The sequence below is a fragment of the Scyliorhinus torazame genome, chromosome 15 (assembly GCF_047496885.1).
Source record: "Scyliorhinus torazame isolate Kashiwa2021f chromosome 15, sScyTor2.1, whole genome shotgun sequence".
NCBI classification, from domain to species: Eukaryota; Metazoa; Chordata; class Chondrichthyes; order Carcharhiniformes; family Scyliorhinidae; genus Scyliorhinus; species Scyliorhinus torazame.
Window position 1 is genome coordinate 209,456,365 of NC_092721.1, and position 27,192 is coordinate 209,483,556.

At 61.3% G+C, this 27,192-nt stretch overlaps 1 protein-coding gene across 7 annotated transcripts in view; it reads left to right on the forward strand.

Annotated features, from left to right (window-relative positions):
- fhip1b (FHF complex subunit HOOK interacting protein 1B) overlaps nt 1-27,192 on the forward strand; it is a 276,462-nt gene that overhangs the window by 70,888 nt on the left and 178,382 nt on the right. For all 7 annotated transcript variants that reach the window (XR_011935254.1, XM_072477543.1, XM_072477544.1 and 4 more), the window contains exons 2-3: nt 4,847-5,212; nt 11,955-12,554. Coding sequence is in view for 6 of the 7 variants with exons in the window: in XM_072477543.1 (XP_072333644.1) it covers nt 5,084-5,212; nt 11,955-12,554 (729 nt within the window). In the remaining variant the exon portion in view is untranslated. The remainder of the gene's footprint in view (nt 1-4,846; nt 5,213-11,954; nt 12,555-27,192) is intronic.

Consider the following 27,192-nt stretch of genomic DNA (forward strand, 5'->3'; position numbering starts at 1 on the left):
AGAGCGATGCATCAGACATCGCCCTGGCTGCTACCCTCAACCAAGCAGGCAGACCAGTAGCGTTCTTCTCCCGAACCCTCACTGCCTCCGAGATTCGACACTCTGCAGTCGAAAAGGAGGCACAAGCCATTGTGGAGGCTGTGCGGTGCTGGAGACACTACCTCGCCGGTAGGAGGTTTACCCTCGTCACCGACCAACGGTCGGTCGCCTATATGTTCGATAACACGCAACGGGGCAAAATAAAAAACGATAACATTTTGAGGTGGAGGATCGAACTCTCCACCTACTCGTACGATATCAAGTATCGTCCAGGGGAGCTCAACGAGCCCCCAGATGCCCTGTCCCGCGGCACATGCGCCAACGCGCAGGAGGACCGCCTGCAAGCCATCCACAATGACCTCTGCCACCCGGGGGTTACCCGGCTCGTCCATTTCATCAAGTCCCGCAACCTACCTTACTCAACCAAGGAGGTCAAGGCCATGGTCAGGGCCTGCCAGGTCTGTGCGGAGTGCAAACCGCACTTCTATCGGCCAGACAAGGTTCGGCTCGTGAAGGCCTCGGGTCCCTTTGAGCGACTGAGCGTGGACTTCAAGGGGCCCCTCCCGTCCACCAACCGTTATGCATATTTCCTCACCGTGATCGATGAGTTCTCCCGTTTCCCATTCGCCATTCCCTGCCCCGACATGACCTCAGCCACCGTGATTAAGGCACTGCACAGCATCTTCACCCTGTTCGGTTTCCCTGCTTATATCCACAGCGACCGGGGTACATCGTTCATGAGCGATGAACTGCGTCAGTATCTGCTCAGCAAAGGCATCGCCTCGAGCAGAACGACCAGCTATAACCCACGGGGAAACGGGCAGGTGGAGCGGGAGAACGCGACCGTGTGGAAGGCTGTCCTTCTGGCCCTGCGGTCGAGAAATCTCCCAACCACCCGCTGGCAGGAGGTCCTACCCGATGCCCTACACTCCATTAGGTCGCTCCTCTGCACGGCCACAAATGAGACCCCTCATGAGCGATTGTTTCGCTTCCCCAGGAAGTCTACCTCCGGGGTCTCGCTTCCACCTTGGCTGACGGCTCCGGGACCTGTTTTTCTCCGGAGGCACGCGAGGAGCCATAAAACGGACCCCCTAGTTGAAAAGGCCCGACTGCTCCACGCCAACCCCAGTTACGCCTACGTGGAGTACTCCGACGGCAGGCAAGATACGGTTTCCCTCCGGGATCTGGCGCCCGCTGGATCCTCCACCACAGACGCCCCTTCCCGCGCCGCTCCCCTGCAGGACCCGTCGCCCCCTACAACACACCCCCTTCCGGCCCTACCACCCGTTGGTGAGCTCCTACCGTGCGCCCCCCCTTGCGCCCCTTTACACCCCTTTACACACCCCGCCGGCGCCGGCTCCGCTACCCCCGGCCCTGCCTAGTTCCTCTGCCCCGGCTCCACTACCCCCGGCCCTGCCTAGTTCCTCTGCCCCGGCTCCACTACCCCCGGCCCTGCCTAGTTCCTCTGCCCCGACCCGGACCGAAGCTCCGACCGCTGTGCTCCCGGATGTGCCCTCAACCGGGACGTCCGTGCCCGCCGCACCACCGCCCGAACTGAGGAGATCGAGGAGGACAATCCGGCCGCCGAGACGGATGGAGCTATGATGGCACTTCACCCCCGCCGGACTCCTTTTTAAACAGGGGGTGAATGTGATGAACGGTTACTGCCTTATCATCGTGTAAGGTGATATCCCCTTTAAGACCAGGCTTGGAACCCTGGGAACTCCGCCTCTGGCTCCGCCCATCTGGGAGCCATACATAAAGGCCTGCCTCATGGTCTGTATAGCAGTCAGCTCTCGTCCAAATCTGTAGCATAGTTATTAGCCTAATAAAGCCTTCTTTACAGTTTAATCTCTAAGCATCATTATTGAGGGTACCTCAGGGAGTAACAGGGAGGTTTTGGTGGGTTTAAAAGTGGAGAAAATCAAGTTCACCTTGAGAGGGTCAATGTTAGGGTTCGCCCGGAGTTGGCAACCGTTCGTCGACTTCTTCGCGGAAAATTAATTGTCAGCAGAAGGGGGGGTTAGTTTAGCTTAGAGTAGGGGGTTAATAAACGTGGGACCTATAAGGAAGGGAGACGGCTTTTGCCCTGTTTATAGTTTCATGTACATTGTTTATTTTGTTGTTGTTACAATACCAAAAATACCTCAAGAAAATGTTTAGTAAAAAAAAACTAGTCTGTGAGACAGTTCTCCCAACTTTGGCACACGGAGGACTTTGCAGGGTCGGCAGGGCTGGGTTTGCCGTTGTTGTTTCCGGTGCCTGGGTTGTTGCCGGGCGGTCCGTCCGGTTTCATTCCTTTTTGTGGCGCTCGGCCCTGTCAGAGTGAACCCCACCGCTGTGGGTCTGGAGTCACATGTAGGCCAGGCCGGGTAAGGGCGGCAGATTTCCCTCCCTAAAGGGTGAACCAGATGGGTTTTTACAACAATCAATGATAGTTTCATGGTCACCATTAGACTTTTAATTCCAGAATTTTTATTTATATTTTATTGAGTTTAAATTCCATCACCAGCCCTGGCAGGATTCGAACCCAGGTCCCCAGATCATTATCCTGGTCTCTGGATACTAGTCCAGCGACACTACCACTAGACCACCGCCTCCTCCGCCTTTATCAATCAGGCAGCCTTTCAGAGATGGCGTCCCGATCTTTGAGGTGCCGGACCTTCTGGCGAGCTGAGCTTCCCAGTGCCGGAAAACTTCCTTAGTGTGGCCTCAATGGGGAGAAGCTCCCCGGGCTCCCAAAAAAGGGCTCGGTGCCTTGAATAGCGGCGTCAATCTCGGCAGAGCAGCTGCTGAAAAATACCCCGTCAAACCCGCCCGAAACCAATTTATCAATCAAGGCATAGATCACAAAAGCAGGGAGGTCACGTTGAGAGTTGTATTGAACTTTGAGATCACAGTTGGAGTCCTGTGCACAGTTCCGGAGGATGTGACTGCACAGGAGGGGGTGCAGAGGAGATTCACCAGGATGATGCCTGGGATATAACATTTTAAATTATGAAAAGAGAGGATTAGCTTGGGTTGTTTTCGCTGGAGCAGAGAAGACCGAGGGGCGACCTGATCGAGGTGGACAAGATTCTGAGGGGCACGGACAGGGGGGATAGGGAGCTGCTTTTGTCTTCGTTGAAGGGTCGGTCAGAAAGGCACACCAGTTCACGGTGAGGGGTGGGAGGTGTAGGGGGGATTTGAGGAAAAGTGTTTTTACACCGAGACTGGTGAGGGTCTGGAACGCGCTGCCTAGGAGGGGGAGAGGCGGGTCTGGAACACGCTGCCTGGGAGGGGGGGGAGAGGCGGGTCTGGAACGCGCTGTCTGGGAGGGGGGGGAGAGGCGGGTCTGGAACGCGCTGTCTGGGAGGGGGGGAGAGGCGGGTCTGGAACGCGCTGCCTGGGAGGGTGGGAGAGGCGGGTCTGGAACGCGCTGCCTGGGAGGGGGGGAGAGGCGGGTCTGGAACGCGCTGCCTGGGAGGGGGGGAGAGGCGGGTCTGGAACGCGCTGCCTAGGAGGGGGGGGAGAGGCGGGTCTGGAACGCGCTGCCTGGGAGGGGGGGAGAGGCGGGTCTGGAACGCGCTGCCTGGGAGGGGGGAGAGGCGGGTCTGGAACGCGCTGCCTGGGAGGGTGGGAGAGGCGGGTCTGGAACGCGCTGCCTGGGAGGGGGGGAGAGGCGGGTCTGGAACGCGCTGCCTGGGAGGGGGGGAGAGGCAGGTCTGGAGCGCGCTGCCTGGGAGGGGGGGAGAGGCGGGTCTGGAACGCGCTGCCTGGGAGGGTGGGAGAGGCGGGTCTGGAACGCGCTGCCTGAGAGGGGGGGAGAGGCGGGTCTGGAACGCGCTGCCTGGGAGGGGGGGAGAGGCGGGTCTGGAACGCGCTGCCTGGGAGGGGGGGGGTGGGAGAGGCGGGTCTGGAGCGCGCTTCCTGGGAGGGGGGGAGAGGCGGGTCTGGAACGCGCTGCCTGGGAGGGGGGGAGAGGCGGGTCTGGAACGCGCTGCCTGGGAGGGGGGGAGAGGCGGGTCTGGAACGCGCTGCCTGGGAGGGGGGGAGAGGCGGGTCTGGAACGCGCTGCCTGGGAGGGGGGGAGAGGCGGGTCTGGAACGCGCTGCCTGAGAGGGGGGGAGAGGCGGGTCTGGAACGCGCTGCCTGGGAGGGGGGTAGAGGCGGGTCTGGAACGCGCTGCCTGGGAGGGGGGGGGGTGGGAGAGGCGGGTCTGGAGCGCGCTTCCTGGGAGGGGGGGAGAGGCGGGTCTGGAACGCGCTGCCTGGGAGGGGGGGAGAGGCGGGTCTGGAACGCGCTGCCTGGGAGGGGGGGAGAGGCGGGTCTGGAACGCGCTGCCTGGGAGGGGGGGAGAGGCGGGTCTGGAACGCGCTGCCTGGGAGGGGGGGAGAGGCGGGTCTGGAACGCGCTGCCTGGGAGGGGGGGAGAGGCGGGTCTGGAACGCGCTGCCTGGGAGGGGGGGAGAGGCGGGTTGCCTCACATCCTTTAAAACGTACCTGGGTGGGCACTTGGCACGTCGGAACATTCGAGGCTGTGGGCCCAGTGCTGGCCAATGGGGTTCGGCAGGCTGGTGAGGTGCGTGGGATGTGTCGGTGCAGACTGAATGGCAAAAGGGCCACTTCCGTGCTGGATTATTCTGTGATTCTGTGAATTGAAGCATCAATGGCTTGATCAGGTCTGGCCGTGGGATCAATGGGTTAATGTCAATTGATTTGAACATATACCTATTGAAGGGCAGTTCCGTGAGCCCAGAGATATTTGGATGACACCAGAATGTCTGACTGCTGGTGAATTGAAGGTTTTGTTTCTGTTTTTTTTACAGTGAAGCGCTCTGACTGAGGTAACCATGGAAGAGAAACACCTCCAGACAGGATGATACTGGCTGCTAGAAGAATACTGACTTGATAGTGTGAACAGGCACTGCCCCCGAAAGAGCCATTGCCCCCTTTTCATTGCTGTCTCTCGCCCCTTATCCTCCCCCACCACCCCCTGCCCACCCATCCTCCTACACCCTTCCCACCCTACCTCTCCCACCCAAACCCCAGCGTGTGTGGAAAGGATGAGCTGGCTGAGTAAGCTAAACCCTCGAGGAGCTGCGAGTCGGGCAATCCAGGCTTCATGCCCCCAGTCCCCAGTCCAAGCCGACTCGGAGACCTGCTTCATGGTTTTTAAAAATCATTGGACACAGGTAAGGACAGCCCTTATTCCCGGTGGATGTGTTACAATTCAGGCCAGGAGACCGGCCTGCCGTGGCAACAGAAACGTTTATGTTCAGGCTGCAGCCTGGAGCTATGTGGTACGATCCCAGTTGATGTTATAACGGGATGGGAAGATCCCAGAATGGACCCTGGCTCAAAAGGCCGTAACTTTTACATTTTGCTAAGAGAATGTGGAGGACAAGAGTCACATGACCGCTAATTAGTTTAAAAAAAAGAAATAAACATTTGTTAAATATGAAAAGTCTGCTAATACAAACCTCCTTTATTCTCAATGACTTTACAAATATACACAAATTTTAAGGTTACCTATAATGGTCTAAGTAACTCACAGTTCCTTTAACCACACAGGATGGCTGTGGTCAGACACACTCCAATCAGAACCCGAGTGAATTCGCCTCAAAATCCCCCAGATGGTGTGAGCCACCTTGTCTCACTGAACTCTGGCTTCAAATTACACTTTCAAAAAGACACACTTTCAAATCTTTTTAGAAACATCACTTTCCCCCAGCTGCTTCATCACGTATTTGCTTCCGGGTTTTACACCTCTCCCTTCAGGACCTTTTTGTCTTGACTATTACACAAACTCTTCACCATTGCTTTAATTATTGATTCCCAGACTGTATTAAGATGGCACCAAACTTTTGATTTACCTCTGAAGTCTGTTTTCCCACGTTAAATTTGGTTACTGCAGTTGTCTCGTTACCTCAGAACACTTTATCTTCTTTTCCTATGAATTCCCCCCGTTACCTTGTTCAACTTCTCGGTCTCTGTTCCCTTAACTTCAGTCTTCCTAAGACATTCTTTCTCCGCTAGTTCCCTGGTTCTCTGGACTGTATCTGGTTCATTCAGAAGTCAGCCTTTTTCTAGCCCCTTTGCCTTGTCCAGAATTCTTTAGGCAGAGCTGAGAAATATTCACTCTCCAGCTTCCTATCTTCAATGTATCCAACTAGAAATGAAACTCAAAAAGCCTTCCTACCCTAAACGTGCCCCCAGTTGCTAAGCAGTGACTTCTACATAACTGCTGGTTTACTTTTCATGCCGTAACCCTCTCTCAGCACAATAGAAGCAGTTTTATCTGAAATCAAAAACCTCCAAATGCAAACACCTTGTCCAGCATGAATCTAACTGTAAGTTGACCCTTCCTTATTCAGCAACACTAAATGAAACCCACTTAAAATTATACCTTTGCCACGATTCAGCCGACTTCAAACCAGACCTGCTGTCGGGCGGGTTCAGCACCGAGAAACGTTCGCTATCCGACTTTGCTGTTTTTTGGCTTCGGGGAGTACTGGCTGACAGCCCGGCAGGAGCAAATGCAGTTAGGGCACCATTTAAACCAGCTGCCCCGATCTCCCCTCGCCCCACCTGTTTCAGGCCCCCCCCCTCATTCCCCAAACCTTAGGGAGGCCGCTGGGGGCCCTCACAGGCCTGACACCTGGCAGTGCCCTTGGCACCCTGGCAGTGTGAGTGACACTGCCTGGGTGGCACTGCCAGGCTGGTAGTGCCCAGGTGCCATGAGGAGTGCCAGGGTGACACCCTGCCCTGTCCCAGACTACCCTGGGGTCTCGTGACCTGAGAGACCCGCCCCCCCCCCCCCTCGCGCCCCCGTGGCATTAAGCCTGGTCCACATTTGTGTGGACCAGTGGTACATGATGCCATGACAAGGTCTCCCCGGTGCGGCTGTTGTGTCCCGGGCACCGGGTGTATCCGGCTGTGTCCCGGGCACCGGGTGTATCCGGCTGTGTCCCGGGCACCGGGTGTATCCGGCTGTGTCCCGGGCACCGGGTGTATCCGGCTGTGTCCCGGGCACCGGGTGTATCCGGCTGTGTCCCGGGCACCGGGTGTATCCGGCTGTGTCCCGGGCACCGGGTGTATCCGGCTGTGTCCCGGGCACCGGGTGTATCCGGCTGTGTCCCGGGCACCGGGTGTATCCGGCTGTGTCCCGGGCACCGGGTGTATCCGGCTGTGTCCCGGGCACCGGGTGTATCCGGCTGTGTCCCGGGCACCGGGTGTATCCGGCTGTGTCCCGGGCACCGGGTGTATCCGGCTGTGTCCCGGGCACCGGGTGTATCCGGCTGTGTCCCGGGCACCGGGTGTATCCGGCTGTGTCCCGGGCACCGGGTGTATCCGGCTGTGTCCCGGGCACCGGGTGTATCCGGCTGTGTCCCGGGCACCGGGTGTATCCGGCTGTGTCCCGGGCGCCGGGTGTATCTGGCGTCTGGGTTTTTAAGCCATTAGGCTCACTCGGTTGATCCTGGACACGGAGGGATTTTCTCATGAGGAGAGGGTGAGTAGGTTGGGTCTGTTCTCATTGGAGTTTAGCAGAATGAGGGGGCTTGACAGGGTAGATGCTGAGAGGATGTTTCCTGTGTGGGAGAGCCTAGGACGGGCGGAATCTCAGAGTGAGGCCTGGTCCACTTAAGACACAGATGAGGGGCAATTCCCTCTCTCAGACGGCCGTCGTTATATCTTTTTTCCGCAGTAAGGAAAGGGCTGGAGGTGGCACTCTCTGGATTCTCACAAACACAATGAGACGTTTTATTGGGACATGTTGTTCATACAATCGGAGATGGAGAAGCCTGTGCATCGAATCATAGAATTTACAGTGCAGAAGGAGGCCATTTGGCCCAGTAACTCAGCATCGGTCCTTGGAAAGAGCAGCCTACCCAAGCCCAGACCGCCCCCCCCCCCGCCCGCCATCCCCGTAACCCAGAAACCCCACCGAACCTTTAGACACTCGGGTCCAATTTATCACGGCCAATCCACCTAACCTGCACATCTTGAGACTGTGGGAGGAAACCGGAGCACCCGGAGGAAACCCACGCACACACGGGGAGAATGTGCAGACTCCGCACAGACAGTGACCCGAGCCCGGAATCGAACCCGCGTCCCTGGAGCTGTGAGGCAGCAGTGCTAACCACTGTGCCACCGTGGCTCCCTCAGAGTGCAAACACTGCTGACCCATCACGTGTTGCCTAACCAGCAGATATGCATTCTCTGTTAAATAATGGTCATAAATCTATGGAACCGTTTACCGCAGAGAGCTGCAGAGGCGGGGTCGTTAAGTGCATTCATGGCTGAGAGAGACAGAGTTTGAATCAGTGAGGGAATGGAGGGTTATGGGGATAAGGAGGGAGAGTGGAGTTGAGGATTATCATATCAGATCAGCCATGATCTCATTGAATGGCGGAGCAGACTCGATGGGCCGAATGGACTACTTCTGCGCTTGCGTCCTATATCGAGGTTGAGATGACCTTCCATCAGAACCAAGTTATAAATTGTGCATTTGTCTTCGGTTGGGTGAGTGCCGATTGGATCTGTGTCCTGGGTGGATTCGGTTGTTGTGGTGAATAAACAATTTGATTGGTTTGTGCAATAGATTAGTTTGGTGTGTGTGGGTTCTTTAATTAGGCACTAGAGTGACATTGAATTGTACCTCTCCAGGCTGTAAATCTATTCCTTCTTGAAGTTTTCCTGATCGCTGATTCCCTTTACAGTTGAGCCAATTTAAAAAATCCAGAATGTTCTTGATCTTCCTCACCTGAAATTTGTTCCAAAGTCTTGTCTGTGGAATGGGTTCTTGCAGCAGGTAGACTTTCCTGTGACTCAGCACCAAGAGAAATCCCAGACAGCAAAGCCCAGTCACCGCACGTCGGGATAATGAGAATTGCACACTCATGCATGACTGATATCCTGATAGATCATAGAATCATAGAATTTACAGTGCAGAAGGAGGCCATTCGGCCCATCGAGTCTGCACCATCCCTTGGAAAGAGTACCCTACTTAAGCCCATGCCTCCACCCTATCCCCGTAACCCAGCAACCCCACCCAATCTTTTTGGATACTGAGGGCAATTTATCACGGCCAATCCACCTAACCTGCACATCTTTGGACCGTGAGAGGAAACCGGAGCACCCGGAGGAAACCCACGCACACACGGGGAGAACGTGCAAACTCCACACAGACAGTGGCCCAAGCCGGAATCGAACCTGGGACCCTGGAGCTGTGAAGCAACAGTGCTAACCGCTGTGCCACCATGCTGTATACAGTAAAGGGTAGTGTGCAGTCTGGGGATTTTCCATACTTCAAATCTCTGCAGTTGTCTTCCCCTGATGAATCCATAGAATCTTAAACAGTACAGAAGGAGGCTATTCGGCCCATCGGGTCTGCATTGACCCTCCGTAGAGCACTCTACCTCGGCCCACTCCCCAGCAAGCCGTATCACTTTACTGCACTTGTACAATCGGTGAGTCCCACTTGAACTGGATATTACTGACCCTTGTGCTTCGGGATATCGAGTATAAAAGCTCGGGAATTATGTTACAGTTCTATAGAACGTTGGTTAGGCCACATTTGGAATACTGTGTCCAATTCTGGTCACCGCACTACCAGAAGGACGTGGAGGCTTTGGAGAGGGTACAGAAAAGGTTTACCAGGATGTTGCCTGGTATGGAGGGTATTAGCTATGAGGAGGGATTGAATAAACTGGGATTGTTCTCCCCGGAGAGACGGAGGCTGAGGGGCGACCTGATAGAAGTTTATAAAATTATGAGGGGTATAGATAGGGTGATCAGTGGGAGGCTTTTTCCCAGGGTGGAAATGACAATTACAAGGGGGCACAAGTTCACGGTGAGGGGGGAAAGGTTCAGTGGAGATGTGCGGGGGAGGTTTTTTACACCGAGGGTGGTGGTGGCCTGGAATGCACGGCCCAGTGAGGTGGTTGGGGCAGATACGTTAGCGACCTTTCAGACTTATCTGGATAGACACACGAACAGACTGGGTACAGAAGGATACAGGCGGTTGGTTTGATAGGACACGTGATCGGCGCAGGCTTGGAGGGCCGAAGGGCCTGTCCTGTGCTGTATTGTTCTTAGTTCCCGATAACAAGCTGCACGTATGAGAAATGATTCAATGTCACACACGTTGGGGTTGCGATGGGTTCATCTCTGACCCAAAGTCTCCTCCAGTTTGCGGGCAACCCCCGGCTGAATCAGCTGCTTCAAAACAAACAACAGCTGGTGGAATAAGAGGAGCTGATTGAGGACCTTTTACGACGCAGTGAGGTGGGAGATGGTTATGTCCCAGAGGCCCAGGTTAAAGCTCTGGGTACATGGGTTCAAATCCCACCTCAGCAGCTGGTGAAATTTAAATTCAATTAATAAAATTTGGAATTGGAAAACTAGTCCCAGTAATGATAACTAAGAAATATTGTCAATTGTTGTAAAAACCCACCTGGGTCACTAATGTCCTTCAAGGGAGGAAATCTGCCGTCCTTACCTGGTCTGGCCTCCATGTGACTCCAGACCCACAGCAATGGGGTCGACTCTGACAGGGCCGAGCGGGTATCCAACCGCAACAAGATCACAAAAAGGAATGAAACCGGACGGACCGCCCGGCAACGACTCAGGCACCGGAAACAACAACGGCAAACCCAGCCCTGCCTCCTTATGCAATGTGGTTAACTTTTAACTGCCCTCTCAAGGGCAACTAGGGATGGACAATAAATGCTGGACTTGGCAGAGAAGCCACGTCCGAGGAATGAGTGAAAATAAACTCTACCCAACTCATCAGACACATTCTGGAATTTAATCTCCTGCAGTGCGTGTGGACTTATCAACTCGACTCATTTCCTGAGTGAAGTTTTTAGAAACCTCTCACTTCCCCCATGGGCCTGTAAATTACTCATTTTCAAATATCCCCTTTGAATTTCACTATTGATGTGCTTGTCATTTATCCGTGCGTTCCCAGTGATCATAAACCACGGCATTCAAACAATATTCACCTTCCCAGGTCCCTTTAGCGATCCTCTTCGATCTGGATTACCGCAACTCCAGCTGCTGCAAACATTTTCTCCTTATTTACACCTCACCAGTTTAAACTCCTCTATCAAATCCTCCTTTTAACCTTCTCTGCTGTAAGGAGAATAATAATAATCTCTTATTAGTGTCACAATTACATTACACTGCAATGAAGTTACTGTGAATAATCCCAGCACCTCGTTCCACAGCAACTGAAGTCCCTCATCCCTGGTAGTTTTCATAGAATTATCACAGAATTTACAGTGCAGAAGGAGGCCATTCGGCCCATCGAGTCTGCACCGGCTCTTGGGAAGAGCACCCTACCCAAGGTCAACACCTCCACCTTATCCCCATAACCCAGTAACCCCACCCAACACGAAGGGTAATTTTGGACACTAAGGGCAATTTATCACGGCCAATCCACCTAACCTGCACATCTTTGGACTGGGAGGAAACCGGAGCACCCGGAGGAAACCCACGCACACACGGGGAGGATGTGCAGACTCCGCACAGACAGTGACCCAAGCCGGAATCGAACCTGGGGCCCTGGAGCTGTGAAGCAATTGTGCTATCCGCAATGCTACCGTGCTGCCCGATATACTCCGCACCCTTCACATTTTTCCTAAAGAGCGGTGGCCAGAATTGGACACATTATTTTCTAAATGGTGAAAAACTAGTAATTAGGGAGTGGGAGAGAGAGATATAGGAATCCAACTTCTGAAAACACTAACCGTCAGTGTTAACACAGGCTAATAGGACATTGGCCTTCATTGTTGGGTAAGGACATTTAAGGTTCCAGAACCAAGAAGGATCGAGGTCAGATTGAATGGGGGAGCAGGCTCAAAGGGCTGAATGGCCTCCCCCTGCTCTAGTGGAGGCTGAAGCAGTGATTTATCTTGGGTTGTGTTACAGGTGAGTCGGATTCTGGAGCGGCAGGACTCACGAACAATGGATGAAGCCAGTGCAGTCCGCAACTACACCGATCAAATGATGTACCTGTTGGCGGAGGAGAGGCCCCAGGAGGAGACGGGAATCGGTCCCATCCTGGAGCTGGTGATTTTGGAGGGAATCCTGGACAGGTTGCTGAGCTGGAACCTGCGCTGGCAATTTAACGATGACAAAAAAATGGAGCAATTGAAGCTGTACGAGCTGCTGGTCAGTCGGTGCCATCAGCCCCTGCTACGATATCAGCCCATCCTCAACCCCGTGATGAGGTTGCTGAGCGTGTGTGGTGAACCTCATTCCCCTGTGGTGGAAAACAACCTAGTGTTGCTACTGAACCAGATCTGTGTGTCACTGGCCAAGGAGCCCTCCATCCTCGAACTCTTCTTTCACACTCCCACCCGCCAGGGCCCTGCCAACCTCCTCATCTTCTCCATTCTGGTTCCCTTCATCCACCGCGATGGTCTGATTGGACAGCAAGCGCGAGACGCACTGCTCCTCATCATGGCCATCTCCGCAAAGAATGACACTGTGGGGAGATATATTGCAGAAAACTCCTACTTCTGCCCGGTAAGTGCACGCCTGAGTGTGGAGGGAGGGGCAACGGGGGGGGGGGCCTGTGGTGGAAGGAGGGGTTACGGGGGGGGGTGTTGGGGCCTGTGGTGGAGGGAGGAGTTACGGGGGGGGGCCTGTGTGGAAGGAGGGGTTACGGGGGGGGGGTGTTGGGGCCTGTGGTGGAGGGAGGGGTTACGGGGGGGGGGCCTGTGGTGGAGGGAGGGGCAACGGGGGGGGGGCCTGTGGTGGAAGGAGGGGTTACGGGGGGGGGCCTGTGGTGGAGGGAGGGGTTACGGTGGGGGGGGGGTGTTGGGGCCTGTGGTGGAGGGAGGGGTTACGGGGGGGGGAGGGTGTAGGGGCCTGTGGTGGAGGGAGGGGTTACGGGTGGGTAAGGGTGGGGTTACGGGTGGGTAAGGGAGGGGTTACGGGTGGGTAAGGGTGGGGTTACGGGTGGGTGGGGTTACGGGTGAGTAAGGGAGGGGTTACGGGTGGGTAAGGGAGGGGTTACGGGTGGGTAAGGGAGGGGTTACGGGTGGGTAAGGGTGGGGTTACGGGTGGGTAAGGGAGGGGTTACGGGTGGGTAAGGGTGGGGTTACGGGTGGGTGGGGTTACGGGTGAGTAAGGGAGGGGTTACGGGTGGGTAAGGGAGGGGTTACGGGTGGGTAAGGGTGGGGTTACGGGTGGGTAAGGGTGGGGTTACGGGTGGGTAAGGGAGGGGTTCCCACTCTCTGACTAACACGCCCATTTCCTAACACATGGGGTGAGATTCTCCGACCCCCCCGCTGGGTCGGAGAATCGCCGGGGGCTGGCGTGAATCCCGCCCCCGCCGGTTGCCAAATTCTCCGGCACCGGATATTCGGCGGGGGTCGAAATCGGGCCGCGCCAGTTGGCGGGCCCCCCCCCCCGCGATTCTCCGGCCCGGATGGGCCGAAGTCTCGCTGCTAGAATGCCTGTCCCGCCGGCGTGGATTAAACCACTTCTCTTACCGGCGGGACAAGGTGGCGAGGGCGGGCTCCGGGGTCCTGGGGGGGCGCGGGGCGATCTGGCCCCGGGGGGTGCCCCCACGCTGGCCTGGCCCGCGATTGGGGCCCACCGATCCGCGGGCGGGCCTGTGCCGTGGGGGCACTCTTTCCCTTCCGCCTCCGCCACGGTCTCCACCATGGCGGAGGCGGAAGAGACTCCCTCCACTGCGCATGCGCGGGAATGCCGTCAGCGGCCGCTAACGCTCCCGCGCATGCGCCGCCCGGAGAGGTCATTTCCGCGCCAGCTGGCGGGGCAACAAATTCCTCCGGCGTCGGCCTAGCTCCTCAAGGTTGGGGCTCGGCCCCCAAAGATGCGGAGCATTCCGCACCTTTGGGGCGGCGCGATGCCCGACTGATTTGCGCCGTTTTGGGCGCCGGTCGGCGGACATCGCGCCGATACCGGAGAATTTCACCCCTGAACTGTGTTCAGCGACTGCCTTTTCCACCGAGCCTCTTGTCCAACTCTTCACACAGCAGCCTGGCACTGCCCAGCCCTTCACACAGCACCCTGGCACTGCCCAGCCCTTCACACAGAACCCTGGCACTGCCCAGCCCTTCACACAGCACCCTGGCACTGCCCAGCCCTTCACACAGGACCCTGGCACTGCCCAGCCCTTCACACAGGACCCTGGCACTGCCCAGCCCTTCACACAGGACCCTGGCACTGCCCAGCCCTTCACACAGCACCCTGGCACTGCCCAGCCCTTCACACAGCACCCTGGCACTGCCCAGCCCTTCACACAGCACCCTGGCACTGCCCAGCCCTTCACACAGGACCCTGGCACTGCCCAGCCCTTCACACAGCACCCTGGCACTGCCCAGCCCTTCACACAGAACCCTGGCACTGCCCAGCCCTTCACACAGCACCCTGGCACTGCCCAGCCCTTCACACAGCACCCTGGCACTGCCCAGCCCTTCACACAGAACCCTGGCACTGCCCAGCCCTTCACACAGCACCCTGGCACTGCCCAGCCCTTCACACAGAACCCTGGCACTGCCCAGCCCTTCACACAGCACCCTGGCACTGCCCAGCCCTTCACACAGGACCCTGGCACTGCCCAGCCCTTCACACAGCACCCTGGCACTGCCCAGCCCTTCACACAGGACCCTGGCACTGCCCAGCCCTTCACACAGGACCCTGGCACTGCCCAGCCCTTCACACAGCACCCTGGCACTGCCGCTGCCCAGCCTAGGCCTGTCCTCACACATACTCCCAGCTACTTACTGGATAGTGATCCCTCGCTGTCCTGTTAACCCAGGGACATGGAGACAGTAACAGGAAATGGGCAGTGAGCTGGAATCCAGCCTGAGACCTCGGCCTTTCTGACCCACTTTGTCCTGTGTTGGGGAGGATGTTGGGTTTACAGGCTTACTGCCCTGTACAATATTTAATATGCAATGTTTACAGTGAGTCCCCGGGGAGTCTGTGAGTATTTACAGGGGGTCCCCCGGGAGTGTGTCAGTATTTACAGGGTGTCCCGGGGAGTGTGTCAGTGTTTACAGGGGGTCCCGGGGAGTATGTCAGTATTTACAGGGGGTCCCCGGGGTGTGTGCCAGTATTTACAGGGGGTCCCCGGGGAGTGTGTCAGTATTTACAGGGGGTCCCCGGGGAGTGTGTCAGTATTTACAGGGGCTCCTCGGGGGAGTGCGTCAGTATTTACAGGGTGTCCCCGGGGAGTGTGTCAGTATATACAGGGGGGTCCCCGGGGAGTGTGTCAGTATTTACAGGGTGTCCCGGGGAGTGTGTCAGTATTTACAGGGGGTCCCCGGGGAGTCTGTCTGTATTTACCGGGGGTCCCCGGGGAGTGTGTCGGTATTTACAGGGGGTCCCCGGGGAGTCTGTCTGTATTTACATGGGGTCCCCGGGGAGTATGTCAGTATTTACAGGGGATTCCCGGGGAGTGTGTCAGTATTTACAGAGGGTCCCCGGGGAGTCTGTCTGTATTTACAGGGGGTCCCCGGGGAGTATGTCAGTATATACAGGGGGTCCCCAGGGAGTGTGTCAGTGTTTACAGGGGGTCCCCGGGGAGTGTGTCAGTATTTACAGAGGGTCCCCGAGGAGTCTGTCTGTATTTACAGGGGGTCCCCGAGGAGTGTGTCAGTGTTTACAGGGGGTCCCCGGGGAGTGTGTCAGTATTTACAGAGGGTCCCCGAGGAGTCTGTCTGTATTTACAGGGGGTCCCCGGGGAGTATGTCAGTATATACAGAGGGTCCCCAGGGAGTGTGTCAGTGTTTACAGGGGGTCCCCGGGGAGTGTGTCAGTATTTACAGGGGGTCCCGGCGAGTGTGTCAGTAATTACAGAGGGTTCCCGGAGAGTGTGTCAGTATTTACAGTGAGTCCCCGGGGAGTGTGTCAGTATTTACAGAGGGTACCCCGGGGAATGTGTCAGTATTTACAGAGGGTTCCCGGAGAGTGTGTCAGTATTTACAGTTAGTCCCCGTGGAGTGTGTCAGTATTTTCAGGCGGGTCCCGGGGAGTGTGTCAGTATTTCCAGGGAGTCCCCGGGGAGAATGTCAGTATTTACAGGGGGTCCCTGGGGAGTTTATCAGTATTTACAGGGGGTCCCTGGGGAGTGTGTCAGTATTTACAGGGGGTCCCCGGGGAGTGTATCAGTATTTACAGGGCGTCCCTGGGGAGTGTGTCAGTATTTACAGGGGTTCCCGGGGAGTGTGTCAGTATTTGCAGGGGGTCCCCGGGGAGTGTGTCAATGTTTACAGAGAGTCCCCGGGGAGTGTGTCAGTATGTACAGGGGGTCCCCGGGGAGTGTGTCAGTATGTACAGGGGGTCCCCGGGGAGTATGTCAGTATTTACAGGGGGTCCCGGGGAGTGTGTCAGTGTTTACAGGGAGTCCCCGGGGAGTGTGTCAGTATTTACAGGGGATCCCCGGGGAGTGTGTCAGTATTTACAGAGGGTCCCCGGGGAGTGTGTCAGTATTTATAGTGAGTCTCCGGGGAGTGTGTCAGTATTTACAGGGGTTTCCCGGGGAGTGTGTCAGTATGTACAGGGGTTCTCCGGGGGTGTGTCATTATTTACAGGGAGTCCCCGGGGAGTGTGTCAGTATTTACAGGGGGTCCCGGGGAGTGTGTCAGTATTTAGAGGGTCCCTGGTGAGTGTGTCAGTATTTACAGAGGGTTCCTGGGGAGTGTGTCAGTATTTACAGGGGGTCTCCGGGGAGTCTGTCTGTATTTACAGGGGGTCCCCAGGGGTGCGTCAGTATTTACAGGGGGTCCCCAGGGGAGTGTGTCAGTATTTACAGGGGGTCCCTGGGGAGTGTGTCAGTATTTACAGGGGGTCCCTGGGGAGTGTGTCAGTATTTACAGAGGGTTCCTGGGGAGTGTGTCAGTATTTACAGGGGGTCCCCGGGGAGTGTGTCAGTATTTACAGGGGGTCCCTGGGGAGTGTGTCAGTATTTACAGAGGGTTCCTGGGGAGTGTTTCAGTATTTACAGGGGCTCCTCGGGTGAGTGTGTCAGTCTTTACAGGGGGTCCCGGGGAGTGTGTCAGTATTTACAGGGGGTCCCGGGGAGTGTTTCAGTATTTACAGGGAGTCCCCGGGGAGTGTGTCAGTATTTACAGGGGGTCCCCGGGGAGTGTGTCAGTATTTACAGTGGGTCCCCGGGGAGTGTGTCAGTATTTACAGAGGGTCCCCGGGGAGTGTTTCAGTATTTACAGGGAGTCCCCGGGGAGTGTGTCAGTATTTACAGGGGGTCCCCGGGGAGTGTGTCAGTATTTACAGGGGGTCCCGGGGAGTGTGTCAGTATTTACAGGGGGTCCCCGGGGAGTGTGTCTGTATTTAAAGGGTGTCCCGGGGAGTGTGTCAGTATTTACAGAGGGTCCCCGGGGAGTGTTTCAGTATTTACAGGGAGTCCCCGGGGAGTGTGTCAGTATTTACAGTGGGTCCCGTGGAGTGTGTCAGTATTTACAGGGGGTCCCGGGGAGTGTGTCAGTATTTACAGAGGGTCCCCGGGGAGTGTTTCAGTATTTACAGGGGCTCCTCGGGGGAGTGTGTCAGTATTTACAGGGGGTCCCGGGGAGTGTGTCATTATTTACAGGGGGTCGCCGGGGAGTGTGTCAGTATTTACAGGGTGTCCCCGGGGGAGTGTGTCAGTATTTAAAGGGGATCTCCGGGGAGTGTGTCAGTATTTACAGGGAGTCCCCGGGGAGTGTGTTAGTATTTACAGGGGGTCCCGGGGGAGTGTGTTCGTCTTTAAAGGGGGTCCCGGGGAGTGTGTCAGTATTTACAGGGGGTCCCCGGAGAGTGTGTCAGTGGTTACAGGGACACCCCGGGGAGTGTGTCAGTATTTACAGGGGAGTCCCCGGGGAGTGTGTCAGTATTTACAGTGGGTCCCCGGGGAGTGTGTCAATGTTTACAGAGGATCCTCGGGGAGTGTGTCAGTATTTACAGGGGGTCTCCGGGGGGGGGGGGTGTCAGTATTTACAGGGGCTCCCCAGGGGAGTGTGTCAGTATTTACAGGGGGTCCCCGGGCAGTGTGTCAGTATGTACAGGGGGTCTCCGGGGGGGGGGGGTGTCAGTATTTACAGGGGGTCCCCAGCGAGTATGTCAGTATTTGCAGGGAGTCTCCGGGGGAGTGTGTCAGTATTTCCAGGGGGTCCCGGGGAGTGTGTCAGTATTTACAGGGGCTCCCCGGGGAGTATGTCAGTATTTACAGGGGGTCTCCGGGGAGCGTGTCAGTATTTACAGGGGGTCTCCGGGGAGTGTGTCAGTATTTACACGGGGTCCCCAGGGAGTGTGTCAGTATTTACAGAGGGTTCCTGGGGAGTGTGTCAGTATTTACAGGGAGTCCCCGGGGAGTGTGTCAGTATTTACAGAGGGTTCCTGGGGAGTGTGTCAGTATTTACAGGGAGTCCCCGGGGAGTGTGTCAGTATTTACAGGGAGTCCCCGGGGAGTGTGTCAGTATTTACAGGGGGTCCCTGGGGAGTGTGTCCATCTTTACAGAGGGTTCCCGGAGAGTGTGTCAGTCTTTACAGGGGGATCCCCGGGGTATGTGTCAGTATTTACAGGGGGTCCCGGGGAGTGTGTCAGTATTTACAGGGGGTCCCGGGGAGTGTGTCAGTATTTCCAGGGGGTCCCGAGGATTGTGTCAGTATTTACAGGGGTTCCCGGGGAGTGTGTCAGTATTTAAAGGGGGTCCCCGGGGAGTGTGTCAGTATTTCCAGGGGGTCCCGAGGAGTGTGTCAGTATTTACTGGGGTTCCCGGGGAGTGTGTCAGTATTTACAGGGGGATCCCCGGGGAGTGTGTCAGTATTTACAGGGGGTCCCGGGGAGTGTGTTAGTATTTACAGGGGGTCCCCGGGGAGTGTGTCAGTATTTACAGGGGGATCCCCGGGGAGAGTGTCAGTATTTACAGGGGGATCCCCGGGGAGTGTGTCAGTATTTACAGGGGGATCCCCGGGGAGTGTGTCAGTATTTACAGGGGGGCCCCGGGGAGTGTGTCAGTATTTACAGGGGGTCCCGGGGAGTGTGTTAGTATTTACAGGGGGTCCCGGGGAGTGTGTCAGTATTTCCAGGGGGTCCCGGGGAGTGTGTCAGTATTTACAGGGGGTCCCCGGGGTGTGTGTCAGTATTTACAGGGGATCCCCGGGGAGTGTGTCAGTATTTACAGGGGATCCCCGGGGAGTGTGTCAGTATTTCCAGGGGGTCCCGGGGAGTGTGTCAGTATTTACAGGGAGTCCCGGGGAGTGTGTCAGTATTTCCAGGGGGTACCGGGGAGTGTGTCAGTATTTACAGGGGATCCCCGGGGAGTGTGTCAGTATTTACAGGGGATCCCCGGGGAGTGTGTCAGTATTTACAGGGGGTCCCGGGGAGTGTGTCAGTATTTCCAGGGGGTCCCGGGGAGTGTGTCAGTATTTACAGGGGGTCCCGGGGAGTGTGTCAGTATTTCTAGGGGGTCCCGGGGAGTGTGTCAGTATTTCCAGGGGGTCCCGGGGAGTGTGTCAGTATTTACAGGGGGTCCCGGGGAGTGTGTCAGTGTTTACAGGGCGTCCCCGGGGAGTGTGTCAGTATTTACAGAGGGTCCCCGGGGAGTGTGTCAGTATTTACAGGGGGTCCCGGGGAGTGTGTCAGTATTTCCAGGGGGTCCCGGGGAGTGTGTCAGTATTTCCAGGGGGTCCCGGGGAGTGTGTCAGTATTGACGGGGAGTTCATAGTATCATAGAATTTACAGTGGAGAAGGAGGCCATTCGGCCCATTGAGTCTGCACCGTCCCTTGGAAAGAGCTCCCTTTTGCCCATGCCTCCAACCTGTCACTGTAATCCGGTAACCCCAACTAACCTTTGGACACTAAGGGCAATTGATCACGGCCAATCCGCCTAACCTGCTCACCTTTGGACTGTGGGAGGAATGCAAATTCCGCACAGATAGTGGACCGAGACTGGAATTGAACCTGGGACCCTGAAGCTGGACGGCAGCAGTGCTACCGTTGTTGGTGAGGGTCAGGTGTTGTGCTCATTGCCTTTTGGCCCAGTGCTGACCGCTGAAGCAGCCCAGTGTGTGATCCCTGCGGCCAGCTTCTCCCTCTTTGGGACTCTGTTGCCGCGGCGATGTAACAACTGTGGCCTTTCACAACAGAACGACTGGAGTGAAAAGGCCACAAATTCTCAGCCCCGCAGGGGTCTCGCAGGGTCCTGGTGTCAAACTCGCAGCTTTTCCTGGTCCCCCGCATTCCCGGGTCAGAGGTCGCGCATGCGCACGGCGCAGCCTCCAGCCCCCCCCCCCCCCCCCCGTGCTCCATGGCGGCTCCGACCGCAGAGCTGCCCCCGATCGGCCGTATGCCCAACACGAACCGCCCGCCCAAAATCAGCCCGGTGCCCTATGAGCCCCCCCCCCTGCCCTCCGTTCGGCCCGCCCCCGACCATGGCCGCCGCGGACTGAGTGCAGCCGCCTCGCGAGTAGCCCGACTGGTACCATGTTAGACCCACTCCGTCGGCACATCGGCCGGTCGCGGCGGAGAATGGCGGGGCGGAGAATGCCGGGGCGGAGAGTGCCGGGCCGGAGAATGGCGGGGCGGGGAATGGCGGGGCGGGGAATGCCGGGGCGGAGAATGCCGGGCCTGAGAATGCCGGGCCTGAGAATGCCGGGGCGGGGAATGGCGGGGCGGGGAATGCCGGGGCGGGGAATGCCGGGGCGGGGAATGCCGGGGCGGGGAATGCCGGGGCGGAGAATGGCGGGGCGGAGAATGGCGGGGCGGAGAATGGCGGGCCGGAGAATGCCGGGGCGGAGAATGCCGGGGCGGGGAATGGCGGGGCGGGGAATGGCGGGGCGGGGAATGCCGGGGCGGAGAATGCCGGGGCGGGGAATGCCGGGGCGGGGAATGCCGGGCCTGAGAATGCCGGGCCTGGGAATGGCGGGGCGGGGAATGCCGGGGCAGGGAATGCCGGGCCTGAGAATGGCGGGGCGGGGAATGGCGGGGCGGGGAACGGCGGGGCGGGGAATGGCGGGGCGGAGACTGCCGGGGCGGAGAATGGCGGGGCGGGGAATGCCGGGGCGGGGAATGCCGGGCCTGAGAATGGCGGGGCGGGGAATGGCGGGGCGGGGAATGCCGGGGCGGAGAATGCCGGGCCTGAGAATGCCGGGGCGGGGAATGCCGGGGCGGGGAATGCCGGGGCGGGGAATGCCGGGGCGGGGAATGCCGGGGCGGAGAATGCCGGGCCTGAGAATGCCGGGCCTGGGAATGGCGGGGCGGGGAATGCTGGAGCAGGGAATGCCGGGCCTGAGAATGGCGGGGCGGGGAATGGCGGGGCGGGGAACGGCGGGGCGGGGAATGGCGGGGCGGGGACTGCCGGGGCGGAGAATGGCGGGGCGGGGAATGCCGGGGCGGGGAATGCCGGGCCTGAGAATGGCGGGGCGGGGAATGGCGGGGCGGGGAATGCCGGGGCGGAGAATGCCGGGCCTGAGAATGCCGGGGCGGGGAATGGCGGGGCGGGGAATGCCGGGGCGGGGAATGCCGGGGCGGGGAATGCCGGGGCGGAGAATGCCGGGGCGGGGAATGCCGGGGCGGAGAATGCCGGGGCGGAGAATGCCAGGGCGGAGAATGCCGGGGCGGAGAATGCCGGGGCGGGGAATGCCGGGGCGGGGAATGCAGGGGCGGGGAATGCCGGGGCGGGGAATGCCGGGGCGGAGAATGCCGGGGCGGAGAATGCCGGGCCTGGGAATGCCGGGCCTGGGAATGCCGGGGCGGGGAATGCCGGGGCGGGGAATGCAGGGGCGGAGAATGCCGGGCCTGAGAATGCCGGGCCTGGGAATGGCGGGGCGGGGAATGGCAGGGCGGGGAATGCCGGGCCTGAGAATAGCGGGGCGGGGAATGGCGGGGCGAGGAATGGCGGGGCGGGGAATGGCGGGGCGGGGAATGCCGGGCCTAAGAATGGCGGGGCGGAGAATGGCGGGACGGGGAATGCCGGGGCGGGGAATGCCGGGCCTGAGAATGGCGGGGCGGAGAATGGCGGGGCGGGGAATGCCGGGGCGGGGAATGCCGGGGCGGGGAATGCCGGGGCGGGGAATGCCGGGGCGGAGAATGGCGGGGCGGAGAATGGCGGGGCGGAGAATGGCGGGGCGGAGAATGCCGGGGCGGAGAATGGCGGGGCGGAAAATGGCGGGGCGGAGAATGGCGGGGCGGGGAATGGCGGGGCGGAGAATGGCGGGGCGGGGAATGGCGGGGCGGAGAATGGCGGGGCGGGGAATGGCGGGGCGGAGAATGGCGGGGCGGGGAATGGCGGGGCGGAGAATGCCGGGGCGGGGAATGCCGGGGCGGAGAATGGCGGGGCGGAGAATGGCGGGGCGGAGAATGCCGGGGCGGAGAATGGCGGGGCGGAGAATGGCGGGGCGGGGAATGGCGGGGCGGAGAATGCCGGGGCGGGGAATGGCGGGGCGGGGAATGGCGGGGCGGAGAATGGCGGGGCGGAGAATGGCGGGGCGGAGAATGCCGGGGCGGAGAATGGCGGGGCGGGGAATGGCGGGGCGGAGAATGGCGGGGCGGAGAATGCCGGGGCGGAGAATGGCGGGGCGGAGAATGCCGGGGCGGAGAGTGCCGGGCCGGAGAATGGCGGGGCGGGGAATGGCGGGGCGGGGAATGCCGGGGCGGAGAATGCCGGGCCTGAGAATGCCGGGCCTGAGAATGCCGGGGCGGGGAATGGCGGGGCGGGGAATGCCGGGGCGGGGAATGCCGGGGCGGGGAATGCCGGGGCGGGGAATGCCGGGGCGGAGAATGGCGGGGCGGAGAATGGCGGGGCGGAGAATGGCGGGCCGGAGAATGCCGGGGCGGAGAATGCCGGGGCGGGGAATGGCGGGGCGGGGAATGGCGGGGCGGGGAATGCCGGGGCGGAGAATGCCGGGGCGGGGAATGCCGGGGCGGGGAATGCCGGGCCTGAGAATGCCGGGCCTGGGAATGGCGGGGCGGGGAATGCCGGGGCAGGGAATGCCGGGCCTGAGAATGGCGGGGCGGGGAATGGCGGGGCGGGGAACGGCGGGGCGGGGAATGGCGGGGCGGAGACTGCCGGGGCGGAGAATGGCGGGGCGGGGAATGCCGGGGCGGGGAATGCCGGGCCTGAGAATGGCGGGGCGGGGAATGGCGGGGCGGGGAATGCCGGGGCGGAGAATGCCGGGCCTGAGAATGCCGGGGCGGGGAATGCCGGGGCGGGGAATGCCGGGGCGGGGAATGCCGGGGCGGGGAATGCCGGGCCTGAGAATGCCGGGCCTGGGAATGGCGGGGCGGGGAATGCCGGAGCAGGGAATGCCGGGCCTGAGAATGGCGGGGCGGGGAATGGCGGGGCGGGGAACGGCGGGGCGGGGAATGGCGGGGCGGGGACTGCCGGGGCGGAGAATGGCGGGGCGGGGAATGCCGGGGCGGGGAATGCCGGGCCTGAGAATGGCGGGGCGGGGAATGGCGGGGCGGGGAATGCCGGGGCGGAGAATGCCGGGCCTGAGAATGCCGGGGCGGGGAATGGCGGGGCGGGGAATGCCGGGGCGGGGAATGCCGGGGCGGGGAATGCCGGGGCGGAGAATGCCGGGGCGGGGAATGCCGGGGCGGAGAATGCCGGGGCGGAGAATGCCAGGGCGGAGAATGCCGGGGCGGAGAATGCCGGGGCGGGGAATGCCGGGGCGGGGAATGCAGGGGCGGGGAATGCCGGGGCGGGGAATGCCGGGGCGGAGAATGCCGGGGCGGAGAATGCCGGGCCTGGGAATGCCGGGCCTGGGAATGCCGGGGCGGGGAATGCCGGGGCGGGGAATGCAGGGGCGGAGAATGCCGGGCCTGAGAATGCCGGGCCTGGGAATGGCGGGGCGGGGAATGGCAGGGCGGGGAATGCCGGGCCTGAGAATAGCGGGGCGGGGAATGGCGGGGCGAGGAATGGCGGGGCGGGGAATGGCGGGGCGGGGAATGCCGGGCCTAAGAATGGCGGGGCGGAGAATGGCGGGACGGGGAATGCCGGGGCGGGGAATGCCGGGCCTGAGAATGGCGGGGCGGAGAATGGCGGGGCGGGGAATGCCGGGGCGGGGAATGCCGGGGCGGGGAATGCCGGGGCGGGGAATGCCGGGGCGGAGAATGGCGGGGCGGAGAATGGCGGGGCGGAGAATGGCGGGGCGGAGAATGCCGGGGCGGAGAATGGCGGGGCGGAAAATGGCGGGGCGGAGAATGGCGGGGCGGGGAATGGCGGGGCGGAGAATGGCGGGGCGGGGAATGGCGGGGCGGAGAATGGCGGGGCGGGGAATGGCGGGGCGGAGAATGGCGGGGCGGGGAATGGCGGGGCGGAGAATGCCGGGGCGGGGAATGCCGGGGCGGAGAATGGCGGGGCGGAGAATGGCGGGGCGGAGAATGCCGGGGCGGAGAATGGCGGGGCGGAGAATGGCGGGGCGGGGAATGGCGGGGCGGAGAATGCCGGGGCGGGGAATGGCGGGGCGGGGAATGGCGGGGCGGAGAATGGCGGGGCGGAGAATGGCGGGGCGGAGAATGCCGGGGCGGAGAATGGCGGGGCGGGGAATGGCGGGGCGGAGAATGGCGGGGCGGAGAATGCCGGGGCGGAGAATGGCGGGGCGGAGAATGCCGGGGCGGGGAATGCCGGGGCGGAGAATGCCGGGGCGGGGAATGCCGGGGCGGAGAATGGCGGGGCGGGGAATGGCGGGGCGGAGAATGGCGGGGCGGGGAATGGCGGGGCGGAGAATGCCGGGGCGGAGAATGGCGGGGCGGGGAATGGCGGGGCGGAGAATGGCGGGGCGGGGAATGGCGGGGCGGAGAATGCCGGGGCGGAGAATGGCGGGGCGGAGAATGGCGGGGCGGAGGATGCCGGGGCGGAGAATGGCGGGGCGGGGAATGCCGGGGCGGAGAATGGCGGGGCGGAGAATGCCGGGGCGGAGAATGCCGGGGCGGAGAATGCCGGGGCGGGGCGGAGAATGGCGGAGCGGAGAATGCCGGGGCGGAGAATGCCGGGGCGGGGCGGAGAATGGCGGGGCGGAGAATGGCGGGGCGGAGAGTGCCGGGGCGGGGCGGAGAATGGCGGGGCGGAGAATGGCGGGGCGGAGAATGGCGGGGCGGGGCGGAGAATGCCGGGGCGGGGAATGCCGGGGCGGAGAATGGCGGGGCGGAGAATGGCGGGGCGGGGCGGAGAATGCCGGGGCGGGGAATGGCGGGGCGGAGAATGGCGGGGCGGAGAATGGCGGGGCGGAGAATGCCGGGGCGGAGAATGGCGGGGCGGAGAATGGCGGGGCGGAGAATGCCGGGGCGGAGAATGCCGGGGCGGAGAATGCCGGGGCGGGGAATGCCGGGGCGGAGAATGGCGGGGCGGGGAATGCCGGGGCGGGGAATGCCGGGGCGGGGAATGCCGGGGCGGAGAATGGCGGGGCGGAGAATGGCGGGGCGGAGAATGCCGGGGCGGAGAATGGCGGGGCGGAGAATGCCGGGGCGGAGAATGGCGGGGCGGAGAATGCCGGGGCGGAGAATGCCGGGCCGGAGAATGCCGGGCCGGAGAATGCCGGGCCGGAGAATGGCGGGGCGGAGAATGGCGGGCGGAGAATGGCGGGGCGGAGAATGCCGGGGCGGAGAATGGCGGGGCGGAGAATGGCGGGGCGGAGAATGGCGGGGCGGAGAATGCCGGGGCGGGGAATGGCGGGGCGGGGAATGGCGGGGCGGGGAATGGCGGGGCGGAGAATGGCGGGGCGGGGAATGGCGGGGCGGGGAATGGCGGGGCGGAGAATGGCGGGGCGGAGAATGGCGGGGCGGGGAATGCCGGGGCGGAGAATGCCGGGGCGGAGAATGGCGGGGCGGGGAATGGCGGGGCGGGGAATGGCGGGGCGGAGAATGGCGGTGCGGGGAATGCCGGGGCGGAGAATGGCGGGGCGGGGAATGCTGGGGCGGGGCATGCTGGGGCGGGGAATGGCGGGGCGGAGAATGCCGGGGCGGAGAATGCCGGGGCGGAGAATGGCGGGGCGGAGAATGCCGGGGCGGAGAATGGCGGGGCGGAGAATGCCGGGGCGGAGAATGCCGGGCCGGAGAATGGCGGGGCGGAGAATTACGGGGCGGAGAATGCCGGGGCGGAGAATGGCGGGCGGAGAATGGCGGGGCGGGGAATGGCGGGGCGGAGAATGGCAGGGTGGAGAATGGCGGGGCGGAGGATGCCGGGGCGGAGAATGGCGGGGCGGGGAATGGCGGGGCGGAGGATGCCGGGGCGGAGAATGGCGGGGCGGAGAATGGCGGGGCGGAGAATGGCGGGGCGGAGAATGGCGGGGCGGAGAATGGCGGGGCGGAGAATGCCGGGGAGGAGAATGCCGGGGCGGAGAATGCCGGGGCGGAGAATGGCGGGGTGGAGATTGGCGGGGCGGGGCGGAGAATGCCGGGGCGGGGCGGAGAATGGCGGGGCGGAGAATGCCGGGGCGGAGAATGCCGGGGCGGGGCGGAGAATGGCGGGGCGGAGAATGGCGGGGCGGGGCGGAGAATGGCGGGGCGGAGAATGCCGGGGCGGAGAATGCCGGGGCGGGGCGGAGAATGGCGGGGCGGAGAATGGCGGGGCGGGGCGGAGAATGGCGGGGCGGGGTGGAGAATGGCGGGGCGGAGAATGCCGGGGCGGAGAATGCCGGGGCGGAGAATGCCGGGGCGGAGAATGGCGGGGCGGAGAATGGCGGGGCGGAGAATGCCGGGGCGGAGAATGCCGGGGCGGAGAATGGCGGGGCGGAGAATGCCGGGGCGGAGAATGCCGGGGCGGAGAATGGCGGGGCGGGGCGGAGAATGGCGGGGCGGAGAATGCCGGGGCGGAGAATGCCGGGGCGGAGAATGCCGGGGCGGGGAATGCCGGGGCGGAGAATGGCGGGGCGGAGAATGGCGGGGCGGAGAATGCCGGGGCGGAGAATGCCGGGGCGGAGAATGGCGGGGCGGAGAATGGCGGGGCGGAGAATGGCGGGGCGGGGCGGAGAATGGCGAGGCGGAGAATGGCGGGGCGGGGCGGAGAATGGCGGGGCGGAGAATGCCGGGGCGGAGAATGCCGGGGCGGGGAATGCCGGGGCGGGGAATGCCGGGGCGGAGAATGGCGGGGCGGAGAATGCCGGGGCGGAGAATGCCGGGGCGGAGAATGGCGGGGCGGAGAATGGCGGGGCGGGGAATGCCGGGGCGGAGAATGGCGGGGCGGGGAAT